This window comes from Alosa sapidissima, chromosome 22 (genome assembly GCF_018492685.1).
Source record: "Alosa sapidissima isolate fAloSap1 chromosome 22, fAloSap1.pri, whole genome shotgun sequence".
NCBI classification, from domain to species: domain Eukaryota; kingdom Metazoa; phylum Chordata; class Actinopteri; order Clupeiformes; family Clupeidae; genus Alosa; species Alosa sapidissima.
This window is the reverse complement of record NC_055978.1, coordinates 25,341,318-25,357,081: the sequence shown is the minus strand read 5'-3', so window position 1 is coordinate 25,357,081 and position 15,764 is coordinate 25,341,318. Positions and strand designations below refer to the sequence as shown.

Genomic DNA, 15,764 nt, shown 5'->3' with positions numbered 1-15,764 from the left:
GAGAAAAGGAGTCTTGATGAAACCAGGCCCTGTGTTAAATGCTCAGTGGTTGAGTTTGTTTTGAAATAAAGTTTATTTAAAAGTCACTCAAGAGAGGACAGTGACATTCATGATCTCTCGTAAGGACACTGAGGATATAGGTAACTCAACATTTCGAAAAAAGTGGCCACTGTTTTTATTGTAGCCTATGCACTAACATAAATCCTTCAACCACTAGGCCTACTAGGTTTTTACTGTTGACTTGGAGAACTTTGTTGTTCGTCCACTTTTACAACAGTAGATGGCAGTAGAGAACTGAGCTGGTAGAGTGAATGGTTTGCTCCTCTGCTCACTCACAAATGAGATGTGATAGCTTCGCATGGGTAATATAATAATATATTGTGTTTGACAAGAAGTGCATGAAATCATGCAAATATACATGTATACATACATTTATACATGATAATAGTAGAATTATTGAATAAATGTTTTCAAAAATTGTCAGACCAAAACAGTGACTGAGTATATGAAGTCTCTTTTTATTTATCTAAAACATGAATTATAGATAAAACAAATAAAACAAATTTGACTAATTTCTTATTGCATTCACTAGTTGAGTTTTCAATTCACATATTCATCAATTTTAGATTATTTATAGGATAGCACAGTATTTAATTTGGTTATCGTCTGATGGTTTTAGGGGCTCCGTATCAAAGCCGAGGAGATGGCTGTAGAAACTGCTGTATAAATTGTCCTAATGTAGGACACTGCCCAATGTGGACTGGGACCCCTAAGCTCCAGTGGGTATGGCCCTTCCCCAAACTAATGAATATCAGTGAAACTATGGGAATGCCAAAGCGGTAGGGTCCAGTGATCAAAATTGGATGTAGTGGCTCCATAGATTTGACAATAGCCTACACGCATGTCCTATGAACAAATGTCACAGGAACAGGCTACTGTCATGCCGGACAATTTATCAATAGTTGAATAATTAATCTATATCGGCACTGTGTACCGTACATCAAAACAAGCCAATCGTATGCCCCTAAATGATTCAGACCACGCCCCTCTTAACGTGAAGGGAACTGTGTAGCGTGGAACAGCCAGCAGTGCCGCAAGCCAGGAACACCTGTCTTTCTCTCTCCACCTGAAGAGGTGGTGGTGAGTGTATCGTTGTCTTTTGTTAGCGCCGGAAGCATCTGGAACTTTGAAAGAGGGTGAAATGGCTTTAGAACCGCATTTCATTAAGTCCGTGTTACCCATACAGGAAATATTGCTGTCCTCAGAAGCCAATGACACAAGTTTGGTAGTGCCTACAGAAGAGAAAATTACGACATCTAGACATTTGTTATCTGAACGGAGCCTACGAGTTCAGCAGCAAGTGCAACATACCCTCGCTCGCAAAGGAAGGCTATCATCCTACAGTAGGTTTTGACAATTATGCTTAGGCTACTCATTCCTGTAAAGTTTCAGACATTGAGGGCAAATAACTCGTGTTTAAAAGAAGACTTGTGTTCGTCTGTGATTCCCTGTCTGACAGGTTTTGTTAGATAGTCTAAGCATTGGATCATTGTTCTGACTTTTGCTCAGATAGTTTGTCAAACAAACAGGCTACCAATGGCATAGCCTAAGCGGTTTTCAATTTGGTTTCTGGTGAATTAATTGGTCAACAAACCAAGTTTGACACTTGACCAGTCAAAACAGATGGGTTAGATGTAGAGGCTGTTTACATTTGTATCACTTCTCAGGCAGCCCTCGTGTGACCAGCAGCAGTAAGAGCTTATCAAGCTATGGGATGACAAATGGACACTCCTTTCACCTGAACGTAAGTCTGACACATTGCATCAACACGCCTTCCTACAACTCTGTAATAATATAGCCTTATGAGCGATATAGCAATTCACTTTGATGCTGATGAAAGATTGGGAAAGTGTTTGTCGTGGACCTGTTATTATGTGCCACATTCTGATTTGCTTGAGTCATTTTGGGAAACAGACTCTTCAAGCATCCAGTTGAAATAGCACACCAGTGTTCTATTTAGCACCAGATACTGAAGATATCTGAAAGTAATCTCATGTCCTTCATCATAATGGGAGACATGGATGCTCTCTGGAGGTCCATGTGCATAGTGAGAATGTTTTCGAGACATTATTACTACTGTAATACTACTATTATTAACAAAAAGCATACTCTATCAATCTTGTGCATATATTCTCCAAATTTGGAGGTACAAAACATGAAGGCAAATCAAAAATATAGAAATAAAATAGATATCTCTCAACAACAAAAGATTTAACCGAACATAAAACAATGTATAAAAGGAGGAAGAAGAGGACCGTTTGTAAGGCCTATAGCCAATTGACACGTCAGTGTTTTTAAAAAGAGATCAAATTCACAACAATTCTTTTAAGTTAGTTCTAATTTAAGTTAGATCTACAACAATATTATCACGTACAGAGGGAGATAAGCAATGCATTGACATTGGCATTGACACTGAAAACTATTGAAACTATTGAAAATTAACACTGAAACTTAGGGACAGATGGTGGACATCTATCTATTTGTATCATTTTCATCTGAATCTAGAGCTCTTTCAATGAGGTCCTGGAACCAAGCTAAGATATAGTCAAAAGAAAGGCTGTGTGCCACTTAAAAGGGACTGCACAATTATATAATCAGTTCTACAATGCCTGTGCTGAGAGAGCAAATATTTGAGATATGCTGGAACTTTTTTGTAGTGGTCTAGCCCAGTGGTAGTGTAGTGGCCTGCCCCCAGAAACCTAGCAGTGCTGTGGAAGATTGAGACTAGTGAGAGGATAAGTGTAATGACAGGATTGGAGTCATGAATAGTGAATGGTTTACAACATTACTTACTGTTTTCTACCCTCATAAAACACAAGCTAATTTGGTTGTCTTATTTGGTCTGACTGAAAGATACAATTGTGAATGATTAATAATAATGTCGATGGTGTTCAAATAATATGGCCAGAGGGTAACATACAGTACATACAAATACAGCGGTAATGATATAATGGATACTTTACTTAAGCACAGTAGTTCATCAATGAGGAAGTGAATGCAATATTCCTTGTTTAAAACAACTTTCTACCTGGCAAGTATGGGCAGAACCAAGTCCCAGTAATTCTCAGTGGCCAGCATTGCCAACCCATTCTCTCCATGTACTTAACATGGTGTGTTATCAGTTGTGTTGGTCAAATAACAGGAGTGGAAAGACTTCTGATATTTCTTAACCCTTGTAATGGGTGCTCCGTAATGGACCTGGCCAGAGAGGAATTTTGTTTGGTTTTCAAACATTTCAGAACAATTAGGACTCATGCACACACATTGCCCCATAAAGCACAGTGCCCCATTCAGATCACACATGCTCCATCATGTCCAGTAACCAAGAGAAATGGGAATGCAGGCACAGAGCAAACACTTTCTATTTCAACACAATATAGAAAAAATGATGTTGTGTGCCATCCATCAGATCTCTTTAAACTTTGGGAGTGTAGATTTGATCCACTGTATAGTTCCACTGTGCATGTCCAATGTAAACCTTGCCTATACAAGCTGGTCACTGACATTGATTCATTATCTATTCACATATCAACAGCTCTTTCTGTCTCCTTTTAAAACAGAAATGGCTCTAGGCATCTGCTGTAAGTGTTGTGTATGCGTCCACGTGTTTTATATTGCATGTAGGAAGATAGCCAGTTAAATGTTAAATATAGCTCTGTCCTCGAGTCTTTGCGTCTGCAGGGAAAACATGCGAGGAATGCAAGGTTGTCAGCCTGTAATATAAATGTGGTGTTTGTAGTACAACCTCATGGCCTTCCTCTATACAGATCTGTTCCATGTCGGGATCAGTGTGCCCTTAGGTTCATATCGGCTCACCACGATGGAAATGTCAGTCCCACACTGGTTTTTCCTTTGTCATTGTCTCATGGCGTTTTGTATATATTTGTGTATGCAAATGGTGGAAAAAAACCCAGTAGCTGGAGAATAACAATAAAAGAAGGGTTCTGATAAGAACAGCAGGAAACAAAACCATTGTTTACAGCCATCCATTTTTCTTGAATTCCAAGTTATGTCAAATAAATCACAGCTTAGCATCATTTGAATAAACATTAGCAGTGCTTTTCTATGTGCAGTGGTATTTTCTGTAGTTAATTCTCAGACCCCTGTTTATATCTGTTATATGCTAGAATATGAATTATGCTCTGTATGAGGACTTTTGACTTAATTGTTGTGTAGTTTTACATGCCTTTCAAATTGAATACAAAGGTCATACATTATGTTTTTTCACTCATATGTATTATTGATTCAGTGTGGAAATAAAGCAGCATGGTGAAGCTACTGATATGCATTATGTATTAAGAGTGGAAACTGTGTTGTGTCCATAATGTTGGAGTGAGTTATAACTATGATCAGGCATGGTGCAGATGAGTGTTCATAAAGTATTCTTCCACTATTACAGCGTAATCCTTCTCACGGCCGACTCGTCACTTATGATGGTGGCAACACCTTCAGCTGGAAGGTGGGCGTCAAGAGTCCTATGCAGCGCGTGGACGTGACTCCAGACGCCAGCCCTGTCCTCTTGCGGGCACATCTGGGTCAGAGGGCACAGCGCCACAGCCAGGACACCAGCTGGGTAAACGGCTCCTTCACCATGCCCGCTGCGCGTCCCTCTGTCATGGAGCAGAGCCCCCGGACGCTGGCGCCGCCCTCCCACCGCTACGCCCACTCCGAGGTCGTCCGCGGGACCCGCTTGTACAGCACCATCCATGGAGCCGTGAACCGGCCGGCCAACCAGCCCCTGTCCCAGCCCAGGCCCCGGCCCAGACCTGCGGTGCCCCGGGAGGACTTCCTGGTGCACAGCACCCCCTACAGGAGCACAGAGGCCCAGCGGGTGGCCATGGGCTCGTATGGGACACACAGGCAGACCGGGGGGCAGCTAGGGTGGCAGACAGGGGGACCATCTGAGGGGCAGTCTGGGGTGGGCGGCCAGGACACAGGCAGCCTGGCCTGGCTGAACCAGGTGACAGTGAGGAGGGACAGCCACCGGACGGATGGGGAGAGGCGCGAGTCCTGCCCAGGCTCTGTGGTCAGCATGGAGCTGGATACCAGCGTGAAAAAGGCTGTAGTTGGACAACAGGCTCAGCAGACAGCAGTCACCGAACGGTTAGCTATTTTGTTGACATAGAGAGTATAGTAGTCATTTCACGAATGATTCACCGTGTGTAGGAATATGTGAAATTGGCAGAGGCAGGAATGTGTTGTTATGTCTCATGTCTCCCACATCATGCTTCTTAGGAAAGCTGAGGGGCAGGGCACTGCGATGACTGTGGAGAAAGCCATCAGCCTTCTGGCACAGGACGACGTGGATGTGCAAGTTTCTGCCGCCTCCTTCTTGCAACAGCACTGTTTCAACAGTGCTGAGGCCAAGAAGAAGGTAACACAATAAGACAGCTCTGTCTCTGTCTCTGATAGTATAATTACAAAGTAAAAAGAAGTTACTACTACAGTACATAAAAAATAGTAAATAGTAGTTATACTAGTAAATAGCAAGGTCGTGGTAAATAGTGCATATTAAGGTTTTGTGAGTTTATCCTACAAAAAAGGAAATTGTTTAGCTACCTCTTATTCTTTGCTGTTATGTAATAGCTATATAATTAAGTACTAAATGTGGGCCTTTCTGTAGGTCTCTTACTTGCATGGCATCCAGAAGCTGCTTGCCCTTCTGCAAAGTGACAGTGAGGAGCTGGAGCACGCTGCTTCCGGGGCTCTGCGGAACATCGTCTACGAGAGCAACCAGAACAAGATGGAGGTGAGGGACTGCGAGGGTGTACCGGCCATCCTGAGCCTGCTCACAACAAGCAGAGACACAGACACCCGAAGACAACTCACAGGTGAGATTGAGGTTTGTGTGGGCAGTGACCTTGGTCAACCGCAAATCAGATGAATTTGGAATTTTCCAATTGATATTACATTAAATGACGTATTTGACAATACCAACAATGGTCTAGTGGTTAAGGATCTGGGTTTCCAATTAAATCAGTGGAGGGTCATGAATCAGTGGAGGGCCATTAGCTCAGTCCCAGAGCTGTAAACATTGTGCCCCTGAGCAAGACACATAACCCTGAGCTGCCCCAGAAAGACTGCCTTTAGTTGCAGTAAATGCTACCAAATGGGTTTCTCCTGAGTTTGGTCATATTGTCTTATTGTGTCATCTGAGTTTGATCATATTGGTCATATTTGGTCTTATTGTGTGTTGATGTCTCATCACGCTGCATTCCTAGTAATTGTTGACTCATCGTGTCTTTCCAGGACTGTTATGGAACCTGTCCTCCCACGACCAACTGAAGGAGTATCTTCTCCGAGAGGCCCTGACCACTCTCACAGAGTCTGTGATGGTGCCGTGCTCCGGCATCAACGAAGGAGAAAATCCCAAAGAGGACCTCTTGGCTGATGCAGAGGTCTTCTACAACACCACAGGCTGCTTACGGTAGGTCAGACCAAGAGAAGATGACCATTTGTTGCAGCATTTGTATTTGCATTAGCCCATACAAATGGGCTGCCCAGTTTCGCTGTAGTATTTGAATGGAACCATATGTAGGCATTTGATTATGAGCAGATCATTTTATTTTACTTTGTTTTGTAAGATATCAGATCAGGGCCAGTTTGACATGTTCATGCCCTTTTTCGGTCAGCTGCAGTTCACCGTGCATTTTATGTTTGGAGATGAGGTGTCCGTTTGTCTCGACGTGTCTAGATGTGGGTCCTACCCTCTCACACAATGTTTCATCTCTGTGTGATATTTATCATGAGGTTGAGTAAGTGGGCTGTGTCCCTCAAAGCTTCTGAATATGCAGTTGAGGATCAACCCTATCAAAGATGATTACATGAATGCCACAAACAAAAAGTAGCACAGATGACACACTGAATTACATTTCTGGATTACTAAAAAAGTATATGATAACTTATTTTGACAGATGAAAGCAACTAATACCTCCCCTCACATATTCTGTGATTCTTTTGATGAATCATTTCCTATTCATATTTGCTGTATTGTGTAAGAGGCGTGTCGGGTTGTGGTAAAGGGATCTTCCTTTTTCGAAACTGTCGATTATGTATTATGTTTGAGACTCCTTTGAGCCAGAGTCCTTTTACAATGTAGTGATCTCAGGAGTGCACTGAAAGAAAACAGAGGCCTTAGGATAAATTGTTAATATAAAGTGTGTGTAAATCACTACCGGTTTACGACATCGCACCACGCAGCACCAGCAGGCTTACCTCCCAGCCCAACCCTGTGTAGGGAGACACACCCAAACAAGCTGATCAAACAGTGAGAGGAGTCCTTTGCGGAAATCTGGCACTTAGCCTAGTCTGTCCCAGCCACAAACAAAACCTGCCCTGTAGTAACAAGACCTGTTGTCCTAGCAACACTGCCGGGACCTGAATAATTTACTTCCGTATCGGTTTCAGAAGTCTCAGGAGCCAATGTTTTTAGACACACACCCTTTTATTTACCTGAAGAGCGATTGCTTAGAGGCTACTCAGTATTCCGACTGTGTCTGCCCTGGCTGATGTAATCATTAATAGGGTCCTGTCCGTTTGTTTGCTTGTTCAGTACCCCTTTGGTTTAGGACTGAAATGGAACACTAGCAGTGCTCTTATCTGTTACTTTCAGTCGAGGATGACTATTGGCTCTAATTCCATAAAAACATTCAGTAGAGGAATGTCCTTTTTTATTGAGATTTCAGGTTTCCCTTTAATAGTAAGCAGCTTTGGCTTTCGTCTTCTTTAAAGTAGCACACAGTTCCCACAGCATCTGTGATGTCCTGATTTTAAAGTAGTTATTTTTCTTTAAGTCAATGGAATAGCTATGCTATGTGGTTGCTAAAGCTACCACTCCTTCTTCCATGATAGCGATTAGGACTGTCAGGAGGAGAGTCTGGATGAGCCTCCAGATAAGGTCTCCAGCCTCCAGATAACGAGATTATTTTCAGGCACGTTGGGATGTTGGAGTCAGAGGTGATTTTATTACAAGACTGACCCTTGACCACATAGATTATGGGCACTTTTTAGTGGCTGGCTGGTGTTGCTGAGATTAGAATAGAATATTTGATGGGCGTTGGATTCTAACCGCATGGTAACATTGTGATGGATTAGGAAGTTATGTAATAAACGATCATAGAGTTGCTACTGAGGGGCCCGACTGGAGCCTAGAAGACTCTGAAAGTCAGTCAGTGGGTGAATGCTGATGCCGTAGGCTGATGGTGCTGAAGCAGTACAGAGGGTGATAATGGCATCCCCAGAATGCTGCTTTTGTCCTGGCTTTGTCCGGACTTAGAATGAGGTCATACCTTTGTTCAACTAGCATGTTACAGTGGGGGGTTTAGAACAGGATGGGCCCAGTGCCAAAATCACTTCTATCCAGCTCAGGCGAGGAGGAGAATGTAAGATCTCATACATGTATGTGATGTCGATGTTACTTGTTACCCCCTGGAGTTTATGTGCATGTGCTGGAGTTAGCATTTAAGTACCATGCTTAAGAACGATCCACAGGTTGTGCAATGTCAGGTCATCATTTTCATAGCTTAGAAGTATCTTCCGTCAAAAGTTGATTCAACTTCAGTTTTCACGCAGAAGCAATGAACCCAACAAGCCAGAAAGGGTTAAATAGTGTTGTTCCCCTCCTAACATGCTCCAAGCATGACGACACCTACTGTTATTCTGCCCTATGTATCCCATAATGATAATGATGCCAGTATGTATTGGGTGTTTCAAAACATTAAGGGCTGTCCACCCACTCACCACCTCTTGCTGTTACTGCTGCATCACCTTTCCCAGTCCGACCTCAATGTTTGATGTAGCGAGCGGTGTAGAGGAGTGGAAATAAAATATTACAAAACATTTTGAGATTTGTCTCTGAGTACTGAGCATTGATATTATTTTCTTGTAACTTTCATATATTTTTGTATTATTATTACTAACTAGGGCACAATTCCTGATCCTGTTTTTATTTCCATAAGTACTGCTAGCAATATGAAATTGTGTGTTTTTTATTTTTTTATTAGTCACTTGACGTTTGACTTCATGTGTTTCTCACGTCTCCAGCAACCTCAGCTCATCGGGCCCTGATGGCCGTAAAGTCATGCGAGAGAGAACTGGCCTCATCGATGCTCTGATCTACTACGTACGAGGGACCATCGCTGACTACCAGCCCGATGACAAGGTCTTAACATACACATCTGCACCTTTCCACATCCTGCCTCACATGCATTGGCTGAGTAGCTTTGTGATGTCTGGGATTTTCATATGCCTTTGATTAGACTCGTGCTGTCATTTGACTGCTTCATGTTTATGAAATACTACTTCTGATATTGACTCCCTTACTGAACTGGTATTCGTGTGACCAGACAACAGAGAATTGCGTGTGCATTCTGCACAACCTCTCCTACCAACTGGAGGCTGAGCTCCCACTGAGGTACGCCGGAGACCTTTACACGATGCGAGACGCCGCCACGATCAAGACCAAAACCCCAGGCTGTTTCCCAGGCAGGAGTGTTGAGATTGTAGAGGTAAACAGCTGTGCCTTACCCCTAAAATACTACTCACTGTTCTAGGAAAAAGCCCAAAGCTCTTTTTAGCATTTCAAACATGCTCTTGTATAGAGATTGTCTCGGGGTGTTGTTGTGGTGTTTGACCTGTTATGTGCCTCAATGTTCCTTTTCAGCAGCAGGAGCACCAGCGCCCCCTGCTGGAAGACAAGTCCAACCCCAGCGGGGCCGAGTGGCTCTGGAGCGCCATCACCACACGCATGTACCTGTCACTCATCGCCCGCAGCAGCCGCCAGTGCACGCAGGAGGCGTCGGTGGGAGCCCTGCAGAACCTGACCGCTGGGAATGGAGCGGTATGGTCAAGCCCTCCAATTCATTAAAAAGGCTCGAGGAACTCTCGAGAAGCAGAGAGCACTAGAGTCTAGTTTGGAGGTTTTTTTATTATTTTTTTTTATTAAGTTTTGCCATAGGTGTTATACAAATATTTACAAAAAAAACACAAACCTTACATAACCCAACTAAGTGTAAAAAGTCATGTAACATACAGTATACAAACACTATTTGAAATTATAGACAGCTTGTGAACACAAAAAACATAAAATATATAAAGACAGTATTTGAAAAAAGGCTACATGGGACAGTTTACAGTGAGTGTGCGTGTGTGTGTGTGTGCATGAATTGTGAGTCGTGGTACTGTGCCATAGATATGAGAGGGAGTGGATATGAGGTTTTGAGTATGTAGGTGAGAGGGAGTGGGTATGAGGTTTTGAGTATGTAGGTGAGAGGGAGTGGGTATGAGGTTTTGAGTATGTAGAGAGGGAGTGGGTATGAGGTTTTGAGTATGTAGGTGAGAGGGAGTGGGTATGAGGTTTTGAGTATGTAGGTGAGAGGGAGTGGGTATGAGGTTTTGAGTATGTACAGTAGGTGAGAGGGAGTGGGTATGAGGTTTTGAGTATGTAGGTGAGAGGGAGTGGGTATGAGGTTTTGAGTATGTAGGTGAGAGGGAGTGGGTATGAGGTTTTGAGTATGTACAGTAGGTGAGAGGGAGTGGGTATGAGGTTTTGAGTATGTAGGTGAGAGGGAGTGGGTATGAGGTTTTGAGTATGTAGAGAGGGAGTGGGTATGAGGTTTTGAGTATGTAGGTGAGAGGGAGTGGGTATGAGGTTTTGAGTATGTAGGTGAGAGGGAGTGGGTATGAGGTTTTGAGTATGTAGAGAGGGAGTGGGTATGAGGTTTTGAGTATGTACAGTAGGTGAGAGGGAGTGGGTATGAGGTTTTGAGTATGTAGGTGAGAGGGAGTGGGTATGAGGTTTTGAGTATGTAGGTGAGAGGGAGTGGGTATGAGGTTTTGAGTATGTAGGTGAGAGGGAGTGGGAGTGGGTATGAGGTTTTGAGTATGTAGGTGAGAGGGAGTGGGTATGAGGTTTTGAGTATGTAGAGAGGGAGTGGGTATGAGGTTTTGAGTATGTAGAGAGGGAGTGGGTATGAGGTTTTGAGTATGTAGGTGAGAGGGAGTGGGTATGAGGTTTTGAGTATGTAGGTGAGAGGGAGTGGGTATGAGGTTTTGAGTATGTAGGTGAGAGGGAGTGGGTATGAGGTTTTGAGTATGTAGAGAGGGAGTGGGTATGAGGTTTTGAGTATGTAGGTGAGAGGGAGTGGGTAGGAGGTTTTGAGTATGTAGGTGAGAGGGAGTGGGTAGGAGGTTTTGAGTATGTAGGTGAGGCTCACCAGAAGGAAGGAGAAAAAAGAATGAGTGGGGTGGGGGCGGAGCTTGGTAGAAGGGGTATTTGTCTATGGAAACTGAGGAGCAAGGTGAAAGAGCCAGTTATTTTCCGTTTATCAACAGTGCCCATGTTTGGCATTCTGAAAGCAATCCCAATGCACTTGTTCCTCTATCAATTACACAAGAGGATAATTGTTCAGTAGGTCTATAAGTAATGTCTCAAATAATTCTGCATATGAAAAGTGTTTGAAAGTGCCGTAAATGCCTTTGATTTGAGCTGTTGCTCTTGGGATTGTACCAGCAGATAGCAGAGTCACTCGCTCACGTTGTAGTGCAGAAGGAAGGGGGTCTGTCCCAGCTGAAGACGCTGCTGGAGGACGGTGAGATGGACATCAAGAAGACCACCGCGTCCCTCCTGAGGAACCTGTCTCGCTTCCGAGAGCACCACAGTGAAATCAGTGAGTCCTGTATCCAGTCACGTGACATATTGTCTGCGTAGCTGTCCGTTGTTGAAATCCAGTGGTGCTGATATGGCTCCCATTCATGTGCCCCCCCCCCCCCCCAGTCAAACAAGTGTTGCCTGAACTGCTGGCCATGCTGCCCAGCTCGGACATGGGCACCGACCTCCCGATGGACGTCACCGTTTCTTTGTGCCACATCCTCATCAACCTGTGCCAGGCCGACACGCAGAGCGCCCGTGCCGTGGTCAACCATGGGGCACTGCCCAAGATCATCAGCATCAGCACAAGGGACAACGGGTGCGTCTCTCCTGTCACACACCATTCCCAAACGTGGATTTTTTATGGAATTTCTAGAAATTTCACCATCACTGATTACTATTTACTTTTGCCAAGCAGTGTCAGGGTGATTGTAATGGCCAATGGCTAAGCTGTCACACTATCTAGCTTTGACATGATTTTGCACAGCTGTCTTTAGTGTTGACGGAATAACTTAGCCTTAACCAGCTATATGTAAATGTCTATCGTCTTCTATATATGGACCCACTAGGTATGGACCCACCCGTGCTGCCCAAACAGCTGGGGTTCTGCTGCACACTATGTGGAACCAAGTTGAACTCCGTGGAGCCTACAAAAAGGTGAGACTGTTACCCTAGACACTGGTATATAAAAATACCTTGATCAGAGCTAGTAGCTGTTTGTGTGTATATATATACACGCAAACATCATCATAAACATTGGCCACGATTTTTGGCAGCCCTAGACAATCCTACATACAAAATGTAACAGAAGCATTTTTCCATTTTTATTCAACTTCTTTAAGTTAATCAGCAGTACTTTCAGCAGTATTTCATGACTTTCTTTTTCACATAGGTATGAGAATAAAGTGACACAGAGGTTAAATCCCCTAGTCATTTTCCAACATAGGAAAGACAAGAGAATTCACTAAATGTAAATAAAAGGAAAGTGTGTTGACAAGTCAAGGAATGGCTATAAAAACTAGCTACTTGGTTGAAAACGCCCTTATTTACAACTAAATAGTTCTAATAAACTGGAAATGTGACTAACTTTTTTTGGACAAAGGCCCATGTTTATTTTGCCCCCACACACAGTTAGAAGGATGGTAAGAGAGAATGGCTATACTGAAAAGAACCCCATGCCTGATGAGAATTATGGTGGAGAGTGATACTATGGGGCTGATTTTATTCCAAAGGCCTTGGGAACCTTATTACGGTGCATGGTATCATTAATTCCAAGAAAAAACATTTTCAATTTCTGCCAAGATGCTAAAGGTGGGTCATAATTGCATCATTCATCAGGTCAATAAAACAAAACATGTGTCCAGATCAAAACAAAATTGATTTACTGAGCACAAAATTAAGCTTCCGCCATTGCCATCTCAGTCCCCTGATCTAAACTCCATAGAAAAACAGTGGGGTGAGTCAAAGAGGAAGTGAGGACCTAGTAATCTGGACGATCTGGAGAGATTTTGTCAAGAGGAATGATCTCAAATCCCTTGCTTTGTATTCTCCAACTTTATGGGGGTATCATAGAAGAATATTACGACCTGTTTTAAAGGCAAAGGGTGGCTTAAAGGTGCTGTAAGCGATGCCACACGTTTTTTAGGCTAAAACATTTTTGGTTAAATACAGAAAACATCTCCTCACTATCCGCTAGCTGTCTGTCCCCTGAACACACTGTAAAAAAACGCGATCTCTGTAGACAGCCCATGCTCCGCTAACGGCAACAAAAACAAACTTGTGCAACCTGCACCACGAAACATAACAAACAGTGTTCCAGCCAATAACCGACGAGATGCGCTTTTAGGGGAATTTAATTGCACTGGAGGGAGGGAGAGGGAGTAGCGAGCTAGCTCTGTTTTGTTTGAATGTCAACAGAAGTGACATTGCCCAACATCGCTTATAGCACCTTTAACAAGGTATTACATACAGGAGTGCCAATTATTGTGGCCGATGTGTTTTTGTTAAAAAATATTTATCTCTTTATGAGGTATTTTTGTGTTTATAAATACTGTGTATTCTGGTAGAATCATGTGCATGCATGCTTGCCTCTAATGTGTAGAATGTATATTAATCTTAATACTGCATATATCATACATAACTTCTCTGTTGTCTGACTGGCAGGCTGGATATCGAAAATCTGACTTCATCAACAGCCGGACTCTGAAGGCGCAGCCCGCACGTGACTGAGGGGATTCATGGGGAGCAGGATGGAGATGCGGGTGATTCCATTATGACCTCATCACGCATGACAAAGGTGTGACCGGTTCCATTATGACCTCATCACGCATGACAAAGGTGTGACCGGTTCCGGTGAGAGGCTGTCTCACCTGAATGCTCAAACAGAAAGGGTGTGGCACTTTTTTCCACCTCATTAGATAAAGTGGCACAGCGAAGCCTGGGTGGGGTTGTTCGACTCTGCAGGATTTGCACCGGGTGCACGGCTCTGGTTTCAAAGCACCTGGGGACTGGCACTCCACTGACCTGTCCTCCATTAGGAGGAGTGTCCCTTTCAGAGTGGACTATGTGATGTAGCACATAGAGGAAGTAGAAAAGTGTATATTCAGAGGTAGTCACAAACACTGACTCTCACTCAGAAGTTTTCAAAAAACTCACTAGTTTTGTTGCTGAATATAAAGGATAAACGTACATCGGCAGTGATGAAGACTCCCTTTCCAATGATTCACTGAATATTATAGTGACTTTTGTGGATTCAGATTTATCCTTTTTGCAATGCACGTCTTAACATTTCTTGTGTTTGTTTTGCCAGCAATGAATAGTTTTGTAATTTTGTCTGTATTTAATTAAAGATTGTTTGAATATGGTAACAATGCAAATGGTTATGGAATTTCTATTTGACAGAAATACATCACACCACCCTTAAGATTGATGCAATAACAAGAAAACTAACTGGACTAACAAGGAAACAACAATGTAGATTGAGTTGCCATGTGACATTAGACTACTTCTCATAATAAAATGTTGCTGTACGTGGTCACAGTTAATCACATCTAATGAAGGGCAGTTTGACATCACACTCTACACAGTAAAAAACAGCAGAGAAAGGACATCCAAAGGCATGGCCCCAGTGGCTACATGTTCCCATCCAAACAAGCCTGGACAAGCTACTTCTACAGCAACACCGATCTCAAACCTGAGCAGGCCACAGTAGAACATTAGTCATGCCGTTGAAAGGAGTTTCGTGGAGACCTGTGAAAGATTAAATGAAGCGAAGCAGGCTCTTAACGTCTGCTTTAGATACGGAAGCGTATTAGGGCCACATGAAGAGAAAATATTTTTGAAAATTCCGAGATAAAAGTCAAAATTTTCGAGAATCAAAGTCAAAATTTTCGAGAAAGAAAGTGAGCAATAATTTCTGAGAAAAAAAGTCTGAATTTCTGAGAAAAAAAGTCAAAATTTTTTAGATAAAAGTAAAAAAATTTGAGATAAAAGTCAAAATTTCTGACTTTAATCTCAGAAATTATTTCTGACTTTGTTTCTCGAAAATTTGACTTTTATCTCAAAATGTTTGACTTTTTTTCTCAGAAATTCTAACTTTAATTTCAGAAAATATTTCTGACTTTGTTTCTCGAAAATGTTGACTTTTATCTCGAAAAAATGTTGACTTTTATCTCGGAATTTTCAAAAATATTTTCTCTTCATGTAGCCCTAATATGCTTCCGTAGCTTTAGCATCCTCTTGCTGGCATTAGTGAGTTACCAAACTCGTCTATATAGCCAAATGTCTGTATAAAGAAAATGTTCAAAATGCTAAATGAAACGATAGTGCCACTGTGTAACTAACGGCAACAGTCCAGGTAATAGATAGATAGTTAATAGATAGATAGATAGATAGATAGATAGATAGATAGATAGATAATAGATAGATAGTCTTTAATGTCTTCAGGGGGATACTTGTTTTCACTTACCCCGCATATTCCACAGCTAAGAATGTGGGCACAGCACCACATATAATATAACACTTGACCGCACAGCATGGGACATAACAGGTAACATTA

The 15,764-nt window shown here is 42.7% G+C and overlaps 1 protein-coding gene across 5 annotated transcripts; it reads left to right on the top strand.

The window, feature by feature from the left end:
* Positions 1-1,079: 1,079 nt before the first annotated feature.
* Positions 1,080-14,608, top strand: pkp2 (plakophilin 2). 5 transcript variants are annotated; one of them, XM_042079169.1, is made up of 13 exons: positions 1,080-1,403; positions 1,728-1,804; positions 4,460-5,163; positions 5,296-5,434; positions 5,684-5,891; positions 6,310-6,487; positions 9,103-9,220; positions 9,405-9,566; positions 9,725-9,898; positions 11,570-11,726; positions 11,834-12,026; positions 12,277-12,364; positions 13,871-14,608. In XM_042079169.1, exons 1-13 carry the CDS (start codon positions 1,202-1,204, stop codon positions 13,934-13,936), a joined length of 2,466 nt encoding a protein of 821 aa, XP_041935103.1. In that variant the 5' UTR covers positions 1,080-1,201; the 3' UTR covers positions 13,937-14,608. The 5 variants fall into 5 exon arrangements, with proteins under 5 accessions (XP_041935103.1, XP_041935100.1, XP_041935101.1 ...); XM_042079166.1 differs by having other exon boundaries at positions 9,722-9,898; positions 13,871-14,606; XM_042079167.1 differs by having other exon boundaries at positions 1,080-1,407; positions 1,732-1,804; positions 9,722-9,898; positions 13,871-14,606.
* The last annotated feature ends 1,156 nt before the right edge of the window (positions 14,609-15,764 follow it).

Bases quoted from the DNA above. Each gene is read 5' to 3' on its own strand.
- pkp2 (XM_042079166.1), top strand. From the start codon at position 1,202: ATGGCTTTAGAACCGCATTTCATTAAGTCCGTGTTACCCATACAGGAA. The intron at 6,488-9,102 runs GTAGGTCAGACC...TCACGTCTCCAG, and splicing joins AACACCACAGGCTGCTTACG to CAACCTCAGCTCATCGGGCC. The intron at 9,899-11,569 runs GTATGGTCAAGC...GGATTGTACCAG, and splicing joins TGACCGCTGGGAATGGAGCG to CAGATAGCAGAGTCACTCGC.